This window comes from Octodon degus, unplaced genomic scaffold (assembly GCF_000260255.1).
Source record: "Octodon degus isolate 3935 unplaced genomic scaffold, OctDeg1.0 scaffold00013, whole genome shotgun sequence".
In the NCBI taxonomy this organism is placed as follows: domain Eukaryota; kingdom Metazoa; phylum Chordata; class Mammalia; order Rodentia; family Octodontidae; genus Octodon; species Octodon degus.
Genome location: NW_004524589.1, coordinates 20,747,826 through 20,771,668, shown reverse-complemented (window position 1 = coordinate 20,771,668; position 23,843 = coordinate 20,747,826). Strand labels below are relative to the sequence as shown.

The window sequence follows — 23,843 nt, the reverse complement described above, 5'->3', positions numbered from 1 at the left end:
CCTCTAAGAAATAATGGAAATTCAGATGATTTGTCCCATAACTCAAAAATATTCATATAAAAATTACAATACTATAATAAAATACAAAATAATAAGGAAAAGACAAAGTATAAAGAATAATAAGCAGATTAACCTGAATTTACCTTTGAAAACCTTTGTGGCTGGTGTGAGAGAGACAAGAGAGAGGAGGTTATTGTGTAGGGCAATATTCACTTATCACTAACGGCAGCAGTGTTATCTATTAGCTCCATGGAATCTTTTTCTTTTCGCGCAACTTTAACAAGAAACCTATCCAATGACACTTGCTTTTGCTTCCTTTTGGGGATTTCATGAAAATGTGAGCACATTTATCACTGGCACCACTGTAGCCTTCCTTGGGTGGTGCTTCTCTACAAATTTTGCAGTTTCCCACATTTTGCAGCTCTCTTTAATTTCTGCCTTTTTCTTTACCTTTACATATAAGATCTTGCTATTGGGAGACAAATACACAGTCCTGAGAGGAAGGCAGGATGGGAGGGGAGAAAAGAAGAGAGGAGAAGACAAGAGGAAGGGAGGGGAGGGGAGGGGAAGGGAGAGAAGGGAAGAAAGAACCACTGGCCTAGTTGTGATCACAGGATACTCAGCGTCACATACAATTCATCCTGCAAGACTTGGCTCATTTATAAGTTGAAACTCCTTAGAAATGTTTGCCATCTTGCGGAACACTTGCACAAGTGACTCTCAACTTAAAATTTTAATATCAAACAATACAGTGAATGTCTAAATTTTCAACTTTTAAGATGTATTATAGTAAAAGCAGCATTTCCATCAATCCTGCTCAGAACACTCTGGCCTCACTCACACTTATGCCACCGTTCTGGCCTCTCTCTTCGGCACTTCTGGAAGTGCTGTCATGGCTGCCTCCAGGTCATGATTCAACTTAAAATATTTATGGAAATTTCTGTTTTTTGAAAACATCACAGTGCGTTTTTATCCTCCTTGTTCATCAGCTCTGACGCTGTGCAAGTTCTGCCTCTTACCCAAAGTCAAAATGAGCATGAAAGGGAAACATTTGCAACTGCTTAAGAACATTAAGGCCATCATGGAAAGATAGTCACAGAAAAGGACTTCCAGAACTGCCTCAGAAAGGGACAAGAATAGGGGCTGGGGAGATGGCTCAGTGGAATAAGCACTGCCCTAACAAGCGCAAGGGCCTGAATTCAATCCCCGGTTCTGCCAAAAAAAGAAATAAAAAAAAAGAAAAATAAAAAAAAAAAGGGACAAGAATGAAATACGTTCAAGCTGAGGGGTAGGATTCTGGGGAAGATTAATGTCCATATGTCTTTTACTCAACTCCTGAATTTAAAAACAATTATATTGGTACTTGTGAGCACTGTGAGGAGCTGCTGCGTGGGAGTGACACATCTTAGTCTTCTTTTCTATCCCCTTCCCTGCCCTCCTCTCCTTCCCTCCCCTTCCATCCCTTGATCTTCCCTTTCATAAAAGCTTATATCTGTTTCCGATTATCTATATTTCATTTTGCTCCATAATTTACTTACGCTTGGAGTTTTTTATATAAAAGAGATGGTGCAGTATTTAGGTTTGTGTGTCTGATTTATTTCACTTAAACTTCTGGTCTCAAGAGACCTCCATTTTCCTACAATTGAATCAAATTTATCTTCCTTATGGCAGTGTGTACTACAATGTGTACAAATAACATCTTCCTTTGTTTTGTTCTTTAGTTATACTTTAACTTTCTCATATGAGAAAAGGTATGTTATTTAAGCTGTCATATTTCATTGTTTTTAATGTGCATCCATTTTCCTACAAATGGTTTAAATTCATCCTTCTTTATAGCAGAGTAGTATTCTATAGTGTATGAATGCTGCATTTTTATCCATTCATCAGTTCATTGTTTTTATTTAAATATTCACCATAGTCTTTGACTATACCTCAGCTATACAAAAACATATATAAGAAAGATTCTAAACAATAGATAGCTTGCTATCAATGGGAATAGTGGGACACTTTGGAGGGCAGAAAAAAGAGGCAAAGAAATGCTGGTTTGGTTTTAATTCAGTTATGCAGCAAACAGATTAGCCTTCAATTCAATTATTTGCTGAATTAATCAAATCCGCCTGCCCACAGAGGGCAACATGGTTTCAACACTCACATGTCCCTTGGAGCCTTAAACGCAAGCCCTGAGCACGTGCTGCATTGTAATCAAGAACAAAGAATTCCCTCTGCTTACGGGAGACTCCACCTCCGAGATCTGGGAGCATTAAGTAATCCCAGCCAGGACCAAGGACTTTGCCCTTCACCCTCCAGAAAGTCATTAACTGCTTGTTGAGCAGATGAACGAATAACAGCCACATTAAGTTTAATATTCCTTAAGGGAAACAGAGGCCAGCTATTTCCCTTCATAATTTTCAGACAAGAGCGATGGCATCTAGGACTGTCTTGGTCATTAACTGCTAGTGACCTTAAAAAACCATTTCTTCCTCCTGAGGAAACTCAGTGAAGAGATGGAACACAGATGTCTGCTGACTTCAAAATTCAAGTCCTGTAAACAAAAATATTAATTGGAACATTTTAAACTGTTACTAAAAAGAAATGCACACTGCTGTAACAGTTTCTCAAAGTTAAATACAGAATCGCCATAGGATGGATCAGTTCCACATCTGGACATGTACTTAGAGGAGTTAAAAGCAGGTATTTAAACAGATCAGTGTACAGTTGTGTTCGCAGCAGCATCTTTCCTTACAACAAAAAAAGACTCAAATTTCCATCAACAGATGAATGGTAAGCAAAAATGTATGCATCCACATAGAATGGAATATATTACTCAACCTTCAAAAGAAAAAATTTTGGCAAAAGCTGCAAGAGTGACTCCTAAGGACCCACTAAGAGAAAGAAGCCAATCAGAAAAGGACAAATCCTGTAGTGTTTGATTCCATTTATATAAGTTCTCTAGAGGAGGCAAAATGAGGAGACAGAAAGTTATTGTTTCAGAGTTTCAGTCTGAGGTGATGTAAAAAGTTCTGAAGATGGAAAAGGGCAATGGTTAAACAAAATTGCAGATGTGTGTAATATTGCTGAGTTATAAATCTAATAATCAGGCCAGGGATATATCTCAGCAGCACAGCACCTGCCTGGCAAGTGCTAGGTCCTGAGTTCAACTGCTGGTACCAAAACAACAACAACAAAACGTTCTCGTTCTCCATGGCAAAGTGCCCTGCACATTTCAATGTGAGGGCCTTCTACTGGCAGGGAGACAGCCACCTGGAGCGTCTTGGGCTGCTATGAGAGAAGACTGGCCAACCTCTGCCTTCTGCCCTGGGACACCATGAGTCTGAAGCTCAGCGCTCTAGCAGAGTGGTCCAGAAAAGTAATATCAGCTGCAGTTTGCAAATTGGAAGTCCAAAAGAGAAAAACAATGAGGGCCGGGGGGAGGAGCTTCAGTGAACAAAGGGCAGAGGGCAGCAGGCCTCCAACCTCCTGACCTAGCCGGGCCACCTCAGAGGCACTGCACAGCCAGTTTCCAGAGTTCCACGACCTTACTATTCTGTACACCATCCCTGCCCTCACCTCTGGGTGGCAGGAAGCAACCCCGTCAGAGGGCCGGCTGGATTAGAACCCAGCTGGAGGCTGGGGGAGCAGAAGCTGGCAAGGCCTCCTGCTTGGTGGCAGACACCTGCTGAATCTCACTCACTCACTTTGCTCAGGCTGTGGAGATTCTGTCCATTTCTCTTCTGTGCAAAAAGCACACCAGAAAGAAATAAGCTAATTTTTACCAAGCAGTAACTTTTTTTACTTTTTTGTTAAATGAAAGGGCAAGGGGGGAAAATGGATTCTACTCATGCAGAATTTAGGGGACAGTCAGTTTTTTTCCTCCTAGCCTAGAGCAGCTCCTCCTTGAATTCCTCTTCCCTGTAGTTGCCCACCTCTGCTCTGATACTGATAAAGATTAACAACTATGTTCCTGTGAACAAAGCCCTTCGACGTCCTAGAATCTGTCCTTTCAAAGCTAAGTTGTAAAACTATCCCTGAGAAAACAGTTGCCTTCTTGTCACTTTTGTAACTTCACCAGTTGCCCACCAAGACCTTGAACAAAATGAACAAAACTAGAGCCCTTCCTTCACTCAGGGCTCAGCCCTTTGCACACAGGGCCACTGAGTCGGGGTACACCAGAAACAAAGCCTTCTTTTCCCTCAATCTCTCCAGCCTGCTGAATTCTGCAATACTGCCATTAGTTCAACAACACTAAAGTAACTCCCAGACAACTTATTTTAAAAGAAAATGTCAATATTGATGTAATTTTTTCAGTTCTTTACAAAATTTTAATTTTGTTGTTTTTTTTTAATTTTTTTATTTATTTGTGTGTGTGTGTGTGTGTGTGTGTGGCCAGCTCAGTCCACCGGGGGCGGGGCTGGCTGGCATGTGGTGCTGGGGGATTGAACCTCGGTCCCTGTGCTTTGCTAAGCTTGTTCTAAGTAGGTGCTTTAGACCACTGAGCCGTCTCACCAGCCCCTAAAATTTTAATTTTGTACAGTAAGTTTTTAAACTGCTCATTTCCAAAGCTGGGACTTGAAGTAAGTCTGTGACAAAGAAGAATGGCAGACACCACTGCACCTGTTGGTCTGCACCAGAGCTGAAGGAACTCTTGAAACAGGAAGTTTGAGGTCCAGCTAGAGGCAGTGAAACCAGGAAGCCTTGGGGTCTCCGTTGCTTTTCTCTCATTGCTGAGACAAAATACCTGACACCCAAAATTAAAGAGGGAAAGGTTTATTTAGCGCACAGTTGGTGGAGATTTCAGTCCGTACTCGACTGACTCCAAGGCAGAGTGGCAGAGGGCAGCCATTCATGGTGGTGGAAAACAGCAAAGAGCTAAGGGAGGAGCCGCAACTTCGGCAGCTAACAAGCTTCTCTCCTTTCCTTCTATTGTATTTAGGTTATCCTCGCCAGGACAGGCATAGCACTCATGCCCACAGTCCCAGCATTGGATCACAAGTTAATCACAAGCTCTAGAAGCCACCCTATTGATTGCATGAGGTTTTGGGGAGCAACTAGACCCAAACCATAACACTCGGCCAGGAAGAAATTGCTTTTTGTGATACTTTAGGTCTCACAAATGTAGCAAGTTCTTAGAAAGCTCACAATTACTTCTTTTTTTTTTTTCTTTAATTTTTCATTTATGTATTTGGTGCAGAGTCTCACTACACAGCTTGGACTTGTAGTAATTCTCCTGTCTCAGGCTCCCCAGCACTGGGATTACAGGCATGTGCCACCATGCCCAGTTTCGGTGGCTGGCTCAGCGCTGGGCTGGCACAACATGTGGTACCAGGGATTGAACCCGGATCCTTGCACTTGTCAGGCAGGCACTGAGACCACCATGCTATCTCCCCTGCCCAGGATTACTTTTATGGACCTCAATTTTCTTATATTATCCCAGGAAAAAAAAAATAGCAAGAATATGGTTACTTTGTTCTCCTAAAATGCTCCCCAAGTTTCCTCTTCATAACCTCATATATTTATCAGATATTTAAAGGAAATTTATTCTTACTTTATTAAAGGATGAAATTTTCAAACTCCAGGACATATTATTAGCCCATATCCCTTCAACAAAAATTCACTAAGTCCTCATTTCCTAGATGCTGAATACAGACCTGTATCTGCTTTCAAGAAAAAGTCTACCTTTATCCTGGAGTTAGAATACTGGTCACAAGTCATGGATGAAGAACTGGCTTCTAGCCTTAGGTAGGATATTTAGGTGAACTAAGGCACTCAGTGATGGCCAGATGTGGAAAGAGGAAGTACACATGACATGCACATGAAGCAGCTGCTGGTGAAAATACAATGGGCTCCATTGTGTCAGTCAGATTTTTACTGCTGACACTTCTTTCCACAAACCAATTCCAAAGGCTTCCAAATGAGCCCACTCCATACCAGTGTTCTGTAGTAGGCAGCTTTCCTATTGCTGGGCCATTACCCAACACCCACAACTAACAACAGGTTTAATTTAGTTCATGGTTTCAATGGGGTGCAGGTCCAGTCCACAGTTATCTCCAAAGCAGAAACATTCCTGTGGAAAGGCACAGTGGAACAAAGCTGCCCCAGTACAGAGCAGCCAGGAAGCAGAGCAGGAAAGAAGCCCCAGAAGGGCAGCCATGAAAAATTGTGCATACATTGGCCAAGCATTGGCCGTGACTCATCCACATGGCTGCACTGATAAAGGTTCTACAATCTGAGGTACAGGATCTCAGGACAAATCCTGAGGGCATTTCACTGACCTTCTCAGACCAAAAAGCTACAACTCTTGTTGCATAGGTCCTGCTTTACCTTGGTCTTAACCATCCAGTAGAAAAGTATGAAGACGAAATTATAAGAAATAAAGCCATGCTGTTAAGTTGAGCTGTGGGGGACTCAGGTCAATAATTTCTGACATTGCCAGTAAAACAGAAGACCCAATGCTATTATGGGCTACTGGACTCTTTTAGAATATTTTGCTGAGTTTACACACCTATAATATTCAATAACGGAACTTAGAAAAATGGGGTATACAGATGAATGTCCATTTTGTATCTGTGTATTCAAAGTGGTTGGGATAGATATATAGTTACATTCTGTTAATGAATAGAATGATTTGTTCTAATGGTGTTTGTAAATAGGATCACAAGTCCACATCTTGTACAGCAATTAACCACTAAGAAGAATATATGCAGTGTATTATTTGTTGAAAAATAAAAATAAATAAATAAATAAATAAATAAAATCTGAAAGTTAAACATAAAAAAAAACTGTGCATATATCCAATTGTATGCCTCTATGAGCTGCCCAGATATACCCACAACTGTGCTCCAGTGGTCTTCCAAATACATCCCAAAGCCAAGCCAATTGATACTTTATTCTGCCTGACACACTTCCTTTGTAAGGATGATATTAGAAGGGACTTCAGTTATTAAGCTGGTTCAGGTTGAGTGGGTCCTTTTTGATTGGTGGTTGAGGTCTTTGATTGGTTGCCATATATCCATTTTCTCTTTTCTCTTTTCTTAAAGTTTCAATTTGTCCTTGCATCACTTAACACAAATGATTCCATTTTGCTTGGGTGTGTTGGGACCAGTATGGGGGCTCAATCCAAGCAAATGTCCTCTGATACGTTTTATTTAACCATGTGGAAAAAAAAAAGAGAAGCTTTTAGCTTGGTGTTTTGTAGCTATGAAGAACTAGATATGTACCCTAATTTCATGCTTCTGTGAATCACTCTCTGAGGCTAAGGCAGGAGAATTGCAAGTGTAAGCCCAGCTTGAGCAATTTAGCAATTTAGCAAGACTATCTCAAGTTTTAAAAAGTGGGTCCACCAGATAGCTCAGGGGACTAAAATAGCTACTTAGGCAGATCTCAGGGACTGCGGTTTGATCCCCCACATGCTGTGACAGCCCTGACCCGGAGGGTGCTGTGATGGCAAATGAGACTGGGCCTTGTGGCGAGCGCCTGTAATCCCAGCACTTTGGGAAGTTGAAAACAGGAGGATCACTACAAGTCCAAGCTGTGTAGCTGTGTAGTGAGACCCTGTACTAAATACAATATATATATATATATATATATATATATATATGTATGTATATGTATATATATGTGTATGAATATATATATATATGTATATATATATATATATGAAAAAATGTTTTAAAGGGCTAGGGTTGTAGCAAAGGCCCATGAGTTTAAACCTCAGTATGGGGGGAGAAGGGTGTCCTGAAGCTGATTTTCATGAAAATATCAATAAACCACTTTCAACACACTAAGGGACATATATTCAATAAATTAAATACAAGACTAAAGTATTGTGTGATAGACTCAAGGTAACTATTAAGATTGTAAATTGCAAATTACTTGATTTAGGATTATAATGGGGTGTCAATTATGGATCCATACATTGTTTATTTTTAATATCACATCATATAGGTATCTTTTTCTAATATGAATGCTTTTTAACTGTATTAAATTCATAAATTATGCCTTTAGCATTATCATTAACCTTAAATAAATTTGCCACAGTGTCTCAGTTACTCTTTTCTCCTTGCTGGGACATACCTGACAGTCAAAATGAAGGAAGGAAAGGGTTTTTTTTCAATATTTTAGTCAAGTTTTATTTTAAGTGACGTAAATTACAGCATTTGAAGGGGAGGATTTAATTCCACACAAAATGGAAGACTCTAAAATGTACTCAATAAATGGCGTGGTAAGAACACAACATATACCCAATTTAGATTCCTAGGGTTCAAACTGTGTGACCACAGTCACGTGCACACTTCCCAACTTGCAGCTGGTATACACTGGTACAAGGGCAAAAACCCCACAACATAAAAGGAATTAAATTCTGAGTGACTGACTTCATTACACTCCCTCTCCACCCCAAAATGGAACAAAAAGAACAGCTACTGCACCCTGTGGACTACTTTTGGTGTAAAAGAGGTGATGAGGGGCTGGAGACGGTACAGGGTGTGAAGGTCTGTCTAAAAGCATCCTTTTCAGATGAGTCTGTACACACCAGCAAGCTGTCAGGGCCTGGCTTCTCACCAGGGTTAGGAAGCCGGGGTTTGATTCTCAGACAGTGACAATTCATTCACGTACTCAACGTAAAACTGTGAAGTGCCCACACATTATCAGCTTCCACTTGCAGCCACATCTCAATTTCTTTTTTAAAAGGCACCTGGCATTACTAGGGGGCCACCAAGTTTCCCCCTTTGTACTGCTAAAAGGTCCTTTTTTGAAATCAGGTTTCTTCTGTACCTCTGAATCGGTAACACCTTAGAGCCAAATCATCTTTAACCTGGAAGTCTAACATGATTTTTTAGCAATTCTTGCATCCCAGACATACAACATGAAAAGGTACACTAAATTCTGAAGGTAGCTAGGCTGCAAAATAGTTCAAAATTAACAATTGTACAGTATTCATTTATGCTTGAAATTCCAGTCCAAGACCAAGTTTCTGGGCACCGGCGTTGACACTATTGCCATCCAACAGAGCTGACAGTGTCTCAGTTTGATTCCTGGCTTTAGGGTCTGAGTGTATCCTAAACCAATCAGGCTGCAGTTGGTCATTTTGGCCGAGCAGCAGGCATCAGGGTGGAGCTGATTCTTGGCTGCTATGCCGAAGAGAGCGCCGCTGTTTCCTGCTGTCCAGGAGAGATTGACAGCGGTCTCCGGCTTCTTGTTCACCTGGTAAATGGAGCCAACAGCTTCTGTGCCATCATTCACATTAGTGTGAAACTGGGACTCATCCATCTTGCAGCCAACTTCAGAGTTGCTCTGCGCACTCGGGACTTTGCAGTCTCAAAACTCATCTGGTAGCCAGCCAGCACTCGTAGCCCAGTACCAGGGCGCCACGGATCAAAGGCCCTGGGATGTCGAAGTCCATGTCACAGCCTCGGTTGATGCGCTCCCGTGTGAACCCCGTCTTGATCTTTGCATTGTTTTTCCCGGTGTTAGGCGAGAAGGATGAATAGAAGGTCAACTTCGGTCCTCACGCAAGCTGATCCTCTACAGTGATCTCTGTGCCAAGGGTGTTGTCCGTGTTCCATTTCTCCGTGAACGCCAGGCCATACTCTGCCCACCTTGGTTTCCAGACTGCCTGTCACTTTGGAAGTCTCTGCGTTGGCTGAGCCCGAGCTGGTGAATTCCAACCCATTCTCAGACTTGGTTTTCAAATCAAGATTTATTAATTCAAGCCTGTAGCCCTTGGGTGAAGACATACCAGGCAGCAGCAGCACCCCGGGGCTGCAACACCGGGTGGTACGGGAAGCTGAGCCACGCTGAGCAGGAAAGGTTTATGTAGTTCACAGTTACTGGAAGTTTCAGTCCATACGTAGCTGGCTGCAAGGTAGAGTGGCACATGGCAGAAAGCAGCCTTTCATGGCATCAAAGAGCAGAGAGCAAGTGGAAGGAGTAGCAGCATCAATGGCTGCAGAGAGCAAGTCTGTCTCCCTTAAATCGCATTCAGGCATCAGCCCCAGGCTCGGTGTAGTACTCCCACCCATAATCCCAGCAGCACTCATACGCGTAATCCCAGTGGATCATGAGTTAATCACAAACTCTAGAAGTCTGCCCATGACTGCATGAGGCGTTAGGGGCACAACTAGAAACAAACCATAACACACAGAAAGTGAAGCTGTTGAGAAAAATCTGACAACAGGACCTATATAAAGTTTATGTATTTATTTAAGTCAATTACATACCTATAAGACAGGTAAGTATACAGAAGCCTCATAAACTTTTGGGGAGATTAGGGCTCATGTTAATATTTTTTAACCTCTTGCATTAAAACTAGTGTAGAAAATTAGTGTGTTGAGAGCAGGGGCTCTTGTCTTTCCTGTGTTTTATGTACACCTTTGGCAACTTGGTAAAGCCCCTCCTCAGAATAATGGTTTATAATGTCCATGCAATCGTATGTGAGAAAATAAAAGTTACTTCAAGCTTTAAAAATCTTCCTTACTATTGACCATCCTAGAATAAAAGACAGAAGCAGACTCAAAATTACCAGAAAATAGCATGCACAGAAGCACACACTTTTTTCTAGCTATTTGGGAGGTTGGGACAAGAGATCTGAAGTGTAAGCCCAGCCTGGGTAACTTAGCAAGACCTATCTCAAAATAAAAATAAAAAATGGCAGCAGAGGTCAGATGTGTTTCTGATCTGCAGGGATTGTGGAAATGTGTTCAGATGCCACTGGACATTTAAGATCTGTAACCCAGAAAGGGTCCAGTGGCTGGCTTTATTAATAAATCTCTGATGTTTCCCTAAAATAACATTTTTAAAAAGGCAGGGGAAATAGTTCCAATGCAGAGCACTTGCCCAGCGTGTTTGCATTTAGTGTGTTGGATTCAATCCCTGGTACTGGAAAAAAAAAAAAAAAAAAGACTACAAACAATATTTCTGCCAAGACACAGTAAACCATAAAAAGTGCCATAATATCCTCCTGCTCTGTTACTGAGAAACTTTGTTCTTTAAAATTAGAAAAAGATTTCCTGTTTGAAATTCTATCTGCAAAAATGAATTATTCCACCTCTGTTTGGAAAACTTCAGCCAGCCTCAATTTACAGCTCAGAGAGATGCAAAGTTTCTGATAGAGGGTTCTCTGGATATGAAATTCCATGTGTATTTTAACAGCAGAATTAGCAAGGAAATAGGACTGAGGTAGGAGGTAGAACAAAGACAAATAAACAACAAGCAGCTGTGGGGAAGAAATGAGAGGCCAGACAAAGTACTGTGTCCCTCCAAGACTCCCTGGCATATACAAAACCAAAAGTACAAGATTGTGGAAATCTCATTTACATTGTGGATTTGACACCCCATCACCCCACCCCATCCATACTAGGCTTTGGATACCATGACATTTCCTCTAAAAACCTTGTAGGGTTAAAAGTTCTCCTCTCAATTGGTATGCTAAGTGAGGTAGCTAAACTATGATTTCCGTCAACTAGTTCTTCCTATAATCCCAGGACATTCAGAGACTCAGTGCCTGCCCCTTTCACAACTGTCATTCATTCTTATGGACCTATTCCTATCCTGTAGAGCAGTTTAGCTTCTTTCACTTTTAATAAATCTTCTTGTTACTCCTGAGTATCCTGCTCAATTCTTTCTTCTAGATACCAATAATCTGGAAACAACTCCTAGAGGCCCTTCCATCCTATTAACAGGACTGTGGGTCCACTATGTAGCCTAGACCTCCTGTAGCCTCTGTGTGTTGACCGCAGTCTTGCTTTGCTCTGAGCCTGCCAAAATACTGCTCATTTCAATTTCATCAAAACTCCACCCTCTCCAAATGAACCTCATATAGCAATGGCCTCAATAAATCTGACTTGTCAGACTCTACTGATGTTCCTAGTAATCTGAGGCCAATTGGGCAAAGGCAAGAGGGAAATCAATTAGGTTAAAATTCAGTTATATCTGTGGGCCTAAGGGTTTAAAAGCCATGGACTAAAGGAAAATATCTATTACAAAGGAGAATAAAGCAACCATAATCTACAGGTATCATTGGCTTGGGATATCAGGTCACAGTGTAATCCAACTTGTCTCAGATGGCAGTACTGGATCAGAGCACACGGGGTTACCAGAAGGCTACCGGGACACACATGAGGAAAAATACCAGACAGCTCCCTGCATAGAGAGGGGACTAAAGGCCCAAGAGAGGGTCCCCATTTCTGGCCAAGGTCAATCTGAACTTGTTTTTGTATCACTGAGCTGGATGGTAAATTCCACTGTGTCCTGACACATGGTTCCATTAACTGTAAATGCTCCAATAAGGCTTTAGGACACTGTCTTCCTTCATTACTTTCTATGCCTTGCTCAGGGGTGGGCCCACACAAGTTCTCTTCAAACCATACATTCCATTTGAGCTGTTAATGGCTAGAATGCTTTCCCCTCTCCCCTAGGTGGGTCTTTGGGGAAGCCAATTCAGCTGTCTGGGTGTGACGTTAAGACTTCTCAAAACAAGCCTTAGACAAAGTGGATGTTAAAATAGGGTCCTGCCTGAACCTCCCCAGAGCTCAATCTGGTGCAGCATGTGGACAAATATGTGTCTGTGTGTGTTGCCTGTCAGACTTGAAGAAGCTCCCAACACACACACACACACACACACACACACACACACACACACACACAGATTCTGGCGGTCACTCTAACTAGAGGCTACCTTGCTTTTTCTAATGCATTTACAAATATTACAATTCACACGAGCCACAGGTAAAGTGAAAGATTTTAAGTCCTGGCCTAAGAGCTTTGCAGGCTGCTCTCTTTATTAACAGGTGACTATGTGACAAGCTCTTTAATGAATGGCGCACAGGAATAAATCGACACAGGCGTACATGGGAAGCCACCAGGGCCACACGAGAATCATGGCAGCGGATCCCATCGTCACTTGAAGTGGTTAAGAGGCCCAGGCCGAGAAGGCAGCATAGAATCATCTTCCCTGGTAAGTGAGAGCCCCAGCAAGAGGGTGGTCACACGGACTAAATACCCTTGGTGTTCAGCACTGTCACTAGCCCAGGCAGGCGCGTACAAGTCATTTCTCATTACTGGCCCCACAATTTCTTCCTCCCTGCCTTCACCAACCCACGTAGACGCTTCTTCACGCAAACGCTGCTGGCACCTCTTCTGGGCCTGGCGCCCTGGGTCAGGGCTGCAGAATACGGAAGAGAACCCACAAGGAACTTTGGTGGGTTCTGTTTTGGTGGATGGGGCTGCGGTGGGAAGGAGAAGATCTCGATAGAAGAGATCTTTACACCGAGGCTTGAGGCCAGAGGTGCTGCCTGCACTCGCTGGCCGCAGAGAGGGGGCCTCGGACCTGAGGGGATACTCTGGGCCCTTACTCTAGGTTGTGCAGTCACACGCGCGGTTCCAGCGCAGCAAAACCCCTTAGCCCGGGCAGCGGGCGGACAGGGGGGAGCGAGTGGGCGGGGCTAGCGGGCGGGGTGGAGCAAGCGAGCGGGAGGGTGGGCAGGGCGGGGCGAGCGGGAGGGGTGGAGCAAGAGAGCGGGCGGGAGGGTGGGGCGGGGCGAGCGAGCGGGCGGGTGGAGCGAGCGGGCGGAGCGAGCGGGCGGGGTGGAGCGAGCGGGCGGGGCGAGCGGACGGGTGGGGCGGAGCTATTGAAACACGCAGCTAGTGCGGGAGGTGTCGGTGTCGCCCGGAAGCGCCGCGAGCCACGGGATGGCGGCGGCGGCGGGGGCTTTGGATACGCGGCGCTGGCCTCTGGCAGTGCTGCTGTGGCTGGCGGGGGCTCAGGGCTGGTATCTGGCCTCGGGCGGCCCCTGGCCCGTGCCCTACAAGTGAGTGCGGGGTGCAGGCCCGGGACGCGCGCGGCCGATGGGGCACCGGATGGGCGCAGGTGCGGAGGCGGCCTCGGGGACCCTGGGCTTGGAGCGCTGTGGAGCCCGCGGGAGTCCCGCCGCTCCGGGCGTGCGGGCTGGAGCCCAGCGCAGCGCTGCCCCTAATCGAGGAAGGAGCGAAGGTCTGGCTACTGTGTTGAGCGACTTCAGATTCAGGAAACTGAGTCCTTGAGCGGTTCTGAACACTTTTTAGGTTTTGGTTTATTACTTAGGTCGTACACTGTCAGCAGTCATTACTGCATAGTATTTAATATTTGGGGTGACCAGCTTGCACCATTTGGTAGTGAGCGACCCCTTCCAGGGCTAGGGGAAAGTTGACCATTTATTTTGTCCACTTTCTTCAACCTGGAGGTGGAGCACTGATCAGAAATCGAGGACAAATCTATGAAGCTGATTTTTTAAAAGTGCTGGGCATTGAACCCAGAACCTTCACACTGTAAATTATTTTTGAGACCAGCGTGCCGCCAAGTCCCTAAATTATCCAGACTGCTATCAAACTCGCAGTCCTACCTCAGTCATTCCAGTTTGGACGAAGGAGAGTGGTGCCCCAGGATAAAACTGCTGGCGGTAGCTAAACACAGAAAGCAAGCCAGGAGACCTGAGGCAGGGGGAAAGGCCTGCAGGTTTTGAATATTCACACCTGTTTTGCTTGGCAGACTGAGTTCCAAGGCAGGAGAATCTCTGGTAAATTCCGGGTGCCTCTTGCCCGCTGCAGATCAAATCTAGCCTCAGCAGATCATGGGAAAATTACTCATTACCCCCTTGCTCACAGGTGCTGAGTTAGAAAATGAGACCGGTAGTGACACTTCTTTTTTCAGGATTAACTCTGTAGTAAAGACTACCTGTTGTCAAAACTAAATATTCATGTATTCTGCTCATAGAGTGTTTATACTGGGTCAATATGAAAAGAGGTCAGAGGTACAGGCCTGAAATCTAACGAGCTGGGAGGCTTAGTAGGAGGGTTATAATTTCCAAGCCAACTTGGACAGTATAGAGGCCTTCTCTCAACAAAAAATTGAAAGGGGTTGGGGGACAGGGCTGTAAGGTAGGGTCATGCAGTGCACTGGCGTGGCCTGCTTGGTGCCTTGAGTTCACTTACCGGTACTCTTAAAAAAATAGTTTAAGGTTGAAGCTGATTTGTCTTGAAAATGTTAAAATATTTAAAAAGAAGTAAAAATTAAATGTCCAAGAAAACCAGGAGATTATAAATCCAAAATATTTTATATATGCCTCATAGTCACTGGTGATGTCTTCTTACTGTTCTTCAATTTTTAGCTTATGTCCCTTTCAGTTCCCTTAGTTGATTATGTTTACCTGTGTTAAGCTCAAACTCTAATTATGCTTTATAAATTATGTTTGACCTAAAAAAAGATTGTGCTGTGGGCAAAGAAACCTACATATAGTTATATATTTGTTTAGACCAGGTAAGTACCTAAATTAAAATAGAAAATTTTGTTTATGTGTTAGGATTGTTACAAATTACATCTGACTAGAACCATGGGCAACATTCTTAGAGGATTTAAGCTGCTTCTCATTATTCTTTTTCTCCCAGTGCCAAGGATAGGTGACTTAGTAAGTGCCCACTTGGGCACCATCCTTATCCTGTGGCTCTGGGCTTCTCTGGTCCTGTCATCTGCATTATCACAGTTACTTCCTGACTGTCTCTCAGCGTTAACTTGAGCCTTTCCTGACTCTTTCCTATTTGCAAGTCAAGGTTTACTTTACAGCATGTTCAGTCCCATCAGATCTGCTGCTGTAGATTTTTCAAGCTTGATCAGGGCTCAAGCCTGCCCAGCCCTAGCATCCTAGGAGTGCCTTTACCTCTTCATCCCTAGGGTCTGTGAGGCTGCTGCTGGCTGCCTCTGCCCTCTGCACACCTGCCCTAACCCTAGCTCACTGGAGACCCACAGATGTGCATACTTGTCTTACAGTACTTGCTTTCTGTCCTAACCTTGTGTACAAATACTTCATGCCTATTTGCTTATCTTCATCTCTTGTTCCTTTCCCATCAAGGAGAAATGATTTCTCTCATCTCTGTGCCCTCGGACCTTATGTCCTTAGCTTATCACTTACCCCAGTGCACTTCATGGCTTGTTTAATGTCTTCCCAGCTCCCAGCATTTTCATTTTTGTTTCTCTCCTCCAGTCTAGCCTACATGTAGTAGATTCTCAATAAATATTGGTTGAATAGATGTAAGTTATTTCTTAAGTAAATATTAAATATATTTCCATATTATAGTTTGTTATTAAAGGCATTTTAAATTTGTTCACAGGATAAGTAAAATGTATGTTTGTATTTAGTTACTATGGTCTAAGCTTTGGATGTTTTCCCTAAAAACGTTTCGGTGAAATGAAAATCAGGATTCTAAAGTTATGTGAACCAAATTCCTCTGAGAGCGTAAGCTGATGGCTTCTCTTTCTTTCTTAGACGTTTTTCCTTCCGTCCAGAGCCAGATCCTTACTGTCAGGCTAAGTACACTTTCTGTCCCACTGGCTCGACGATCCCAGTTATGAAGAATGATGATGTCATTGAAGTGTTCCGACTACAAACCCCAGTGTGGGAATTTAAATACGGGGACCTGCTGGGACATTTTGTAAGAATGTGTTTTAATCTTGTAACTTTGGGTAATTAAATGATTTAGTTATTAAATTGAGTTGAACTAGAACTAAAATCAAATATATTGATTTACCCCTAGCATATTAAATGTGAGTAGTCAAAATTTCATAATCAGATTTCATAATCCTGGCAGTTCGGTGCTTTTTAATGTTATTAATCTTAACCTACCTGCTGTACCTCGTTCTTGGAAAATGAGCAGGAAGAACATGGTAAGAAGCAAGTCGGGTAGGAAGCAGTTTTTTTTTTTTTTTATACTAAGTATTTTATTATATGTTGGCACCAGCGTATATAAAATACCCTTGTGAAATAGAAATTCATGAAAAACCAGAGAGGTAGATGTTAAGGACTGACAAAGTAGAAGTTTGTATGTTATAGCACATGTCAAGAAAGGGGAAGTTTTTGTACAGGCTTCAGTTTTCTTTTTCTGAATAGTCACTGGTTGGTTAAAAGTGGTCTGGGAAACTCTTTAAGAATTCATTTGACTACAAAAAGGAACAGACTTCCTGAGGTCTGAAGGGATTTGTACTTGAGGATACTCCAGTCAGCAGAGGATCATGCTGAGCATTCTGCAGGCAGAACTGTTGTAAGTCTGCAGCTGCCTGGGAAACCTTCACGCGGTTGAGCCCGGCCTCCAGCCGGAGCTGCTGAACCACTTTCTTCATGGTGGTGACGCTGGAAGAGCCAGACATAGTACACCCGAGGGCCAGGCCAACACTAGGGCCAGGGCAGCGCAGCGAGGGTCAGCAGGGCCAGGAAACAGTTTTGATTTTACTTTTCCAGGTTAGCATGTAACTCTGAGAGGTATGTTGAGTTCCTCCCTAGAACTGTGGCATGCAGGCTTCTTGTACTTAGTTGAAGGTTAAGAAAATGATGTTTCCCCATAGCCCATATCCCTCCTAGCTAAGATGATAAGAAGCCAAAAGCAGAGTGGATGAGGTCCCTGGAGTTGAGATTGTAGCGGGATACAAGAAGAGTGACACAGAAGAAGAGTTGAATAGTTTTTTTTTTTTTTTATTTTCTGCTACAGATGTGCATTTGTAATACACCTTGTTTTTTCCCATCAGGTCACCTGAGCCCAAGATTACTTCACAGATGCTTTCATATGTATGTTATCTTTATACAGAAAATTATGCACGATGCCATTGGATTCAGGAATACCTTAACTGGCAAGAACTACACAATGGAATGGTATGAACTTTTCCAACTTGGCAACTGCACATTTCCCCATCTCAGACCCGAAATGGATGCCCCTTTCTGGTGTAATCAAGGAGCTGCCTGTTTTTTTGAAGGAATTGATGATATCCACTGGAAAGAAAATGGGACACTAGTTCTAGTAGCGACTATATCAGGTAAGCTGCAAAAATATGCCAGTATTGATGATGGTGTCATTATGTGAATTTCACATAATTTCACTCCATGTGAATGAAATGCTCTTTTGGAACCCCTCCACTGTGACCCAAATAAGTACTCATTGATAACTTCGTAGGTGATATGTAGCTTATCTCTTGCTCTATTCTATAGAAAAAAAATTACTTTGTAATACTAAATTGGATTTTCTAAGTAGGGTGATACCTCAGTGCCTTCTTTCCACAATTCTAATGGTAAAGTGGATTGGACTAGAATCAAATTAGATTTCCACATAAGCTCAATAGTGAACCAAGCCACTGAATTTGACATCTACTCTAATCCCTTTCAGTTTACCTCCAGAATCATGAAAAAAATTAAGTCATGAACCAAGGTACCACTGTGAAACAGGAAAAAAAAAATCCCTAAAGTACCTGACTAAGGGCCTGTTCACTATATCTAATTTTATAAATGTATCTAACTTACCTAACTTTTATGTGTCTACCTAAAAAATATTTTCATGTTGAGGCATAGCCCCTACTCACATGGGCTTAGAGTGGGCCAGCATGAGTGCTGTACATATGTCACATTTATCACAATAGTTATTTTCCCCTTGTACGTATGGAGAGAGGTTAAAGTTACAGCCAAGGTACCCTGGAAGTGAACCCCAGTAGGTCATTCTCTTTAACAATTTTCGCATGTTACCTCCCTCATAAAAAAATTATATATGGGGGGAGGTGCATGTCTCCTGAGCACTTTAAATATTTTATATCTGAGTTTTCCTCTTGGATGTATAAAAAATTACTAGTACAGTTTTACATGTGCTAGTGATGAAAGGAGTTCAGCAGAATATCTCATCAGTAGCTTACTGGCATATTGCTTCATATATGGAATGCTACCATCATAATTTAGAATAACTTGCCTATGTCATTTATAGAGTTCTACATTACAAAGTGATACCCACCCCCAACTAGAAACATCAGAAACAAGGGCAATGTTTGTAGTAACAGTCATTTGTTGGATCCCAGGACTTGAGGCTTTCTACTTTTAGCTTTTACACATCTCTTTAGGGTGTGTTAACTCATAATTCTGTGGGGAGAGCAAGATACCATTTGTCCTTTTATGAATGAGGAATTGAGGCTCAGCCAGGGAAGGTGACTGAATTTTCATTCAGTCATCGACCTGGATAGAGCAGAACCTAAGCTAGAACTGAGATCCTATAAATGTAGTCTGGAGATCCCTTAAGTAAGAACACAGGGCAGTTTTCTAATTTCTCTCCTATTTTTTCGTCAGTGTGTCCCAAACCATCCGAAACAATATAAAAGTCCGAACAATATAAAAGTCCACCTCTTTCCACAGTGCTCAGTAAAATGATTTGCTGCTCTTTCTTTCTAGGCCAGTTCACATCTCTCTTATCTCCATTTCTACTTACGTTGTTATCTGAGTTTACATTCTGACCTACACTGATCATATGAATAAGTGATCTCTGTATTGTAGTTTGTAATATGCTACTAGTTAAATATTTTGTCCATCTAACTTGTGATCATGTTGGGTCAGTGACCTTTTCTTCATATTACAACATAGTGTTGTGAAGTACAACAGTGGTGTAGCTCTGAGTACAGCAGCACCTTTTTAGAGTTGAACACTAGGAGTAGTGCCGCCTGCTCTAAGGAAAGTTTTTATACCCTTCCACAATTTAAATTCCATTAAATTGATTAAGGCAGGTGCTCTATTTATTTTACAGAACATGGAGTATTTATTTTATAGACTGCAGTTGGGGTAGCCACAGTAAGGTTCAATACGATGACAGAGTGAAATACTGAGGCCCAGAGTGAAATATTGAGCATTATATGGCAATGTAGTGCTTCGTATTTTCCAAATATTTGGAAAGATGCTTCTTGTTTAGTACAAAGGGATAGTAGCAAAGAAGGCTGACCAACCTAGAATCTTTGGCCAAAACGTTCACAATTTGGTTGGGTCTTTGAAAAATTTAGTAGACAAGTAGGGAAGTCATTAACTGCATTCCAACAGCTGCAAGTGGTAGTGGTGGGGTCATACCCTGTGTCCAGGGTCAGTGGCTATGGCTCAAACTTATTTCTCCTTGCATACCATGCTTTTAAGAGAAAAACACAACTTTATCCTTGTCTTCTGACACTGCCTTTGCCCATTCACCTTTTGCTTTTCCATGGTTCCTTCCTTGATTTCCTCTTCTGACTTTGAATCCAACATTTGAATGGTATAAAGGGCTTCTACATTTGTATAACCTGCCTTTTGACAATTGCTTAAATGATTATAGGATTAATAAGAGTTCTTTTTATGTACCTATTATATCTGATGTTCATAACTCAGAAATGCCTTAAAGGATAGAATAAAACCTGCTGATCTTGGATTACTGTCCTGAGATTTGGAAATCCAGAACAAATGTCTTATTCATATGCATCAGTAGTCTTAATCAGGTAAGACTATTTTACTTAAAGCTAACATTAGTTTGATGTTTTGTTTTTAAACTAGGAAACACATTTAACAAGATGGCAAAGTGGGTGAAACAGGACAATGAAACAGGAATTTATTATGAGACATGGACTGTCCAAGCCAGCCCAGGAAAAGGGGCTGAGACCTGGTTTGAATCCTTTGACTGTTCAAAGTTTGTGTTAAGGACGTATGAGAAATTAGCTGAACTTGGAGCAGAGTTCAAGAAGATAGAAACCAACTATACAAGAATATTTCTTTACAGTGGCGAACCTACTTATTTGGGAAATGAAACATCTATTTTTGGGCCAACAGGAAATAAGACTCTTGCTTTAGCCATAAAAAGATTTTATTACCCTTTCAAACCACAATTATCAACGAAAGAATTTCTGTTGAGTCTCTTGCAAATTTTTGATTCAGTAATTATACACAGACAGTTCTATTTGTTTTATAATTTTGAATATTGGTTTTTACCTATGAAGTTTCCTTTTGTTAAAATAACCTATGAAGAAATCCCTTTACCTAACAGACACAGAACATTCACTGGTTTGTAAAACCTTACTTCTACTTAATGCTTTTTTCTCTAACCACCAGCATCTGCTTTTTAGGGGATGATTTTACATTTGTGGCTTTCTCAGCCTTCATCCTCAGGTAAAATGCACATTGGTAGAGTTGTTGCATATTAATTAGTATTTCAAAGACTATTCTTGGAAAGCTGAAATTGTTATGCTGGCAAAAATAAACATGTTAAGTGGTCTTGATTTCATATCCCAAGCCTATTAGTATGGAGAATGATGGTTCATGTGCAATACATGAGTTTCACTGGTTCCAGTAGTGACATTTTCACGTGGAAGTTATTTTTTCTTGTATGGCAATTACATTTTACTGTGAGTGCTTTGTGTTAGTTTCTTCACTGCTTTTGTAACTGTTGTAACCAGGTCTATCTAGTACTAATTTGTGTTATATTCACTTAACTTGAAAGACATGTTTGGGCAGCATAGCTGGAGAGACTTTGCTCCCCTATGTGGGAAAGTATTAAGAGCAAAATTTTATCATGTAGTTTATAACTGGTTTTTATAATTTAAACATCACTATACCTTAGTTTTCTATCTCTAAAATGAATCATCTGCCAGGATTGTGGTAAAGGTTGATGTTTGTTTGGCATAGTAAGGTCACAGTAAATGGTGGCAATTGTGATTAATCAAAGTGTCATCTTTAATCTTAAGTAATGTGGGTTACAGGCCAACGCTGCTGGATTTTGTAAGCATCTAAGACTTTGAGCTCATAGTGTAGTACTTCAGTTCTTTCACTATCTGGGGCATGGAATTATCTGGCTGCAGACATGTCTGGGTGGACAGATACTTCTAACTTCCCTGTTTCAGCAGTTCTCTCCTAGTGCTGTAGAAGAGCGTATCTTTGCAGACACAAGATCTCCCAGTCACTGGGGCACCAGACAAGCTTTTAAGATCTTTTATGTTGTAAAGAAAAATGTTGAATGCATTTTTTCTATTCATGAAAAACACACCAGTAAGATGGAGATCAGAGGAAACCATCTGTTTCATATGTAAATGGACCAATTATATGCTTCAGTTTTAGCTAACACTGGAGTGTTTCCTGAGAGGTTAGTACATTGAGCTCTCATAAAAGCCTAATCATATTGTTTACCTCATCCAGATGAGTTAATTGGGATCTCTAAAGATTAAGTGACCTTTCCATGGTTACTCACCTATTAGTAAGCCAAATACTAAATTCAGGTTCTGCTGAAGAAATTAGATACTCAAGTTTTTCAGTATTATTCAAATGTGCAGTCTCTGGACTGGTGCCTGGCTACCAAATGTTCCTGGTGTGAAATAAGTGGAATTGGAAACATTTAGAGGCTTTTAAAGCACCATTGTTTCTGTTGACTCAATTAAAAAACCAAAAACTTCTGGATCTTGTATTTTGTATGTCTTTATTTGTCTAGGTGTTCGTTTCTCAAGTGTAGTCCTGAGTCTAAAAACATTCAGTCACCACAGAAAGCTTGAGCAGCACTGTACTACACTATTCTTTCTAGTGACCCACAAGTAGCATTTTCTTCCACTGCCCATTTGGCCTGCAGTACCTAAACCACTCCTAATTAGGGTTACATCTATAACCCATTTAGGCATGTCACAAGAAACTGGATCTTTGCATTATCACCTTCTAGTGGCTAAACTCAGGTAACACCAGTTCTACCAGATTCTTGACATTTCACTGGTAAAAGTTATTTTGAATTTCCAGATCTGTACTGACAAAAGCAAATACTCTTATGCCAATTTTGCATCAGCTGCAAACCTCAGAATTTGGTTCCACAGGGAAAATAAAGCCATTTGATAATGGACTTTTGAGTTTTAAAGTAGAATTGTTATAAAAACCAAAATTATTCATTTGTTCCTAAGGATATGAATGAAAAAATTTTGTCCACTATATAGATTCAGATGGCAACAGCTAACAAGGCATAGCATTCACAAAAGTGTTTAGTATTTAAGAACTTAGTGTATTTACAAAATGAAGTACAACTTGCAGAGATGATTCAAGAACATGCTTTCAGGGCTGGCCAGGTAGCCCAGTGGAACAGGGTTCAATCCCAGGCAATGCTGTGCTGGCCCTGCCCATAGGGCACACAGAGGGTGAATGAGAATGGGTGCAGTGACATATGCCTATAATCCCGGTGCTTGGGAGGCTGAAAACAGGAGGCTCACGAGTCTAATCTGTGTAGTGAGACCCTGTACTGAATATAAAAATAATTTTAAAAAGAACACGCTTTCAAATGTAGTTGGAAAACCAAAATAAGCCTGGGCAGAAATCTGCCAATTAAATTTGGCTCTTGCTACTGTATGTGATTTCTATAATGTTGCTGAAATTATAAATATTTCTAAGAGGAAAATGTGGCTAAATATCAGGTAAGTTTACCTATATTGTCTAAATATTGCAGGGAGAACAGTCAGCAGGTCAAAACTAAGTATTTGGAGCTCTCAGTAGTGGCTCCATATTAAATTTCAGAAATAAAATTACTAATATTAGGGAAGTTTTATCCAGCTTTACAGTCTGCTCCATTAGCACTTAGTGAATAATAAATTTTTGGCATAGTATTCTAAAACATCACACACTTTCCCTATCAAAAGGAGAAGTGAAAATTTTTGTTTCCTACCATCTGCCTTGCATTCACTCTTTATCATCAAGTAGTCTTACAGTCTTCATATTTATCTTGTCTGGATTTCTCTAGGAATACATGCTTTTCTTGGATTGAATATTGTAAGGATAAACTCTTCATGGACTCCTTGTATATAATTTTATCCCCTCCCCATTTTTTATGTATTTGGTACAGGGTCTCACTGTGCAGCTCAGACTTGTAGTGATCCTCGTGTTTTCAGCCTCCCCAGTGCTGAGATTACAGGCGTGAGCCACCATGCCAGATTTGGTGGCATGCCGTACTGGGGTCTGGTACCAGGAATTGAACCCTGGTCCCTGCACTTGCCTAAGAGAGCATGCTTAGTCACCTGAGCTATCTCACAGGCCCTTGTGTCCTTTTTT

The 23,843-nt window shown here is 41.7% G+C and overlaps 1 protein-coding gene and 2 pseudogenes across 2 annotated transcripts; 1 reads left to right on the top strand and 2 right to left on the bottom strand.

Annotated features, from left to right (window-relative positions):
- Positions 1–8,935: 8,935 nt before the first annotated feature.
- LOC101583449 lies at positions 8,936–9,731 on the bottom strand (annotated as a pseudogene).
- Positions 9,732–13,617: 3,886 nt separating this feature from the next.
- On the top strand, positions 13,618–22,230 carry Cln5 (CLN5, intracellular trafficking protein). 2 transcript variants are annotated; one of them, XM_004626281.2, is made up of 4 exons: positions 13,618–13,802; positions 16,290–16,455; positions 17,602–17,827; positions 20,334–22,230. In XM_004626281.2, the coding sequence occupies exons 1-4, from the start codon at positions 13,684–13,686 to the stop codon at positions 20,843–20,845; spliced, it is 1,023 nt and encodes a 340-aa protein (XP_004626338.2). In that variant the 5' UTR covers positions 13,618–13,683; the 3' UTR covers positions 20,846–22,230. The 2 variants fall into 2 exon arrangements, with proteins under 2 accessions (XP_004626338.2, XP_023565421.1); XM_023709653.1 differs by lacking the exon at positions 13,618–13,802 and adding an exon at positions 13,841–13,984.
- LOC101588553 lies at positions 16,948–17,181 on the bottom strand (annotated as a pseudogene).
- Positions 22,231–23,843: the final 1,613 nt, after the last annotated feature.

Coding starts and splice junctions, on each gene's coding strand:
- Cln5 (XM_004626281.2), top strand. CDS start 13,684: ATGGCGGCGGCGGCGGGGGCTTTGGATACGCGGCGCTGGCCTCTGGCA. Junction 16,456..17,601: donor GGGACCTGCTGGGACATTTT/GTAAGAATGTGT, acceptor ATCTTTATACAG/AAAATTATGCACGATGCCAT. Junction 17,828..20,333: donor TCTAGTAGCGACTATATCAG/GTAAGCTGCAAA, acceptor TTTTTAAACTAG/GAAACACATTTAACAAGATG.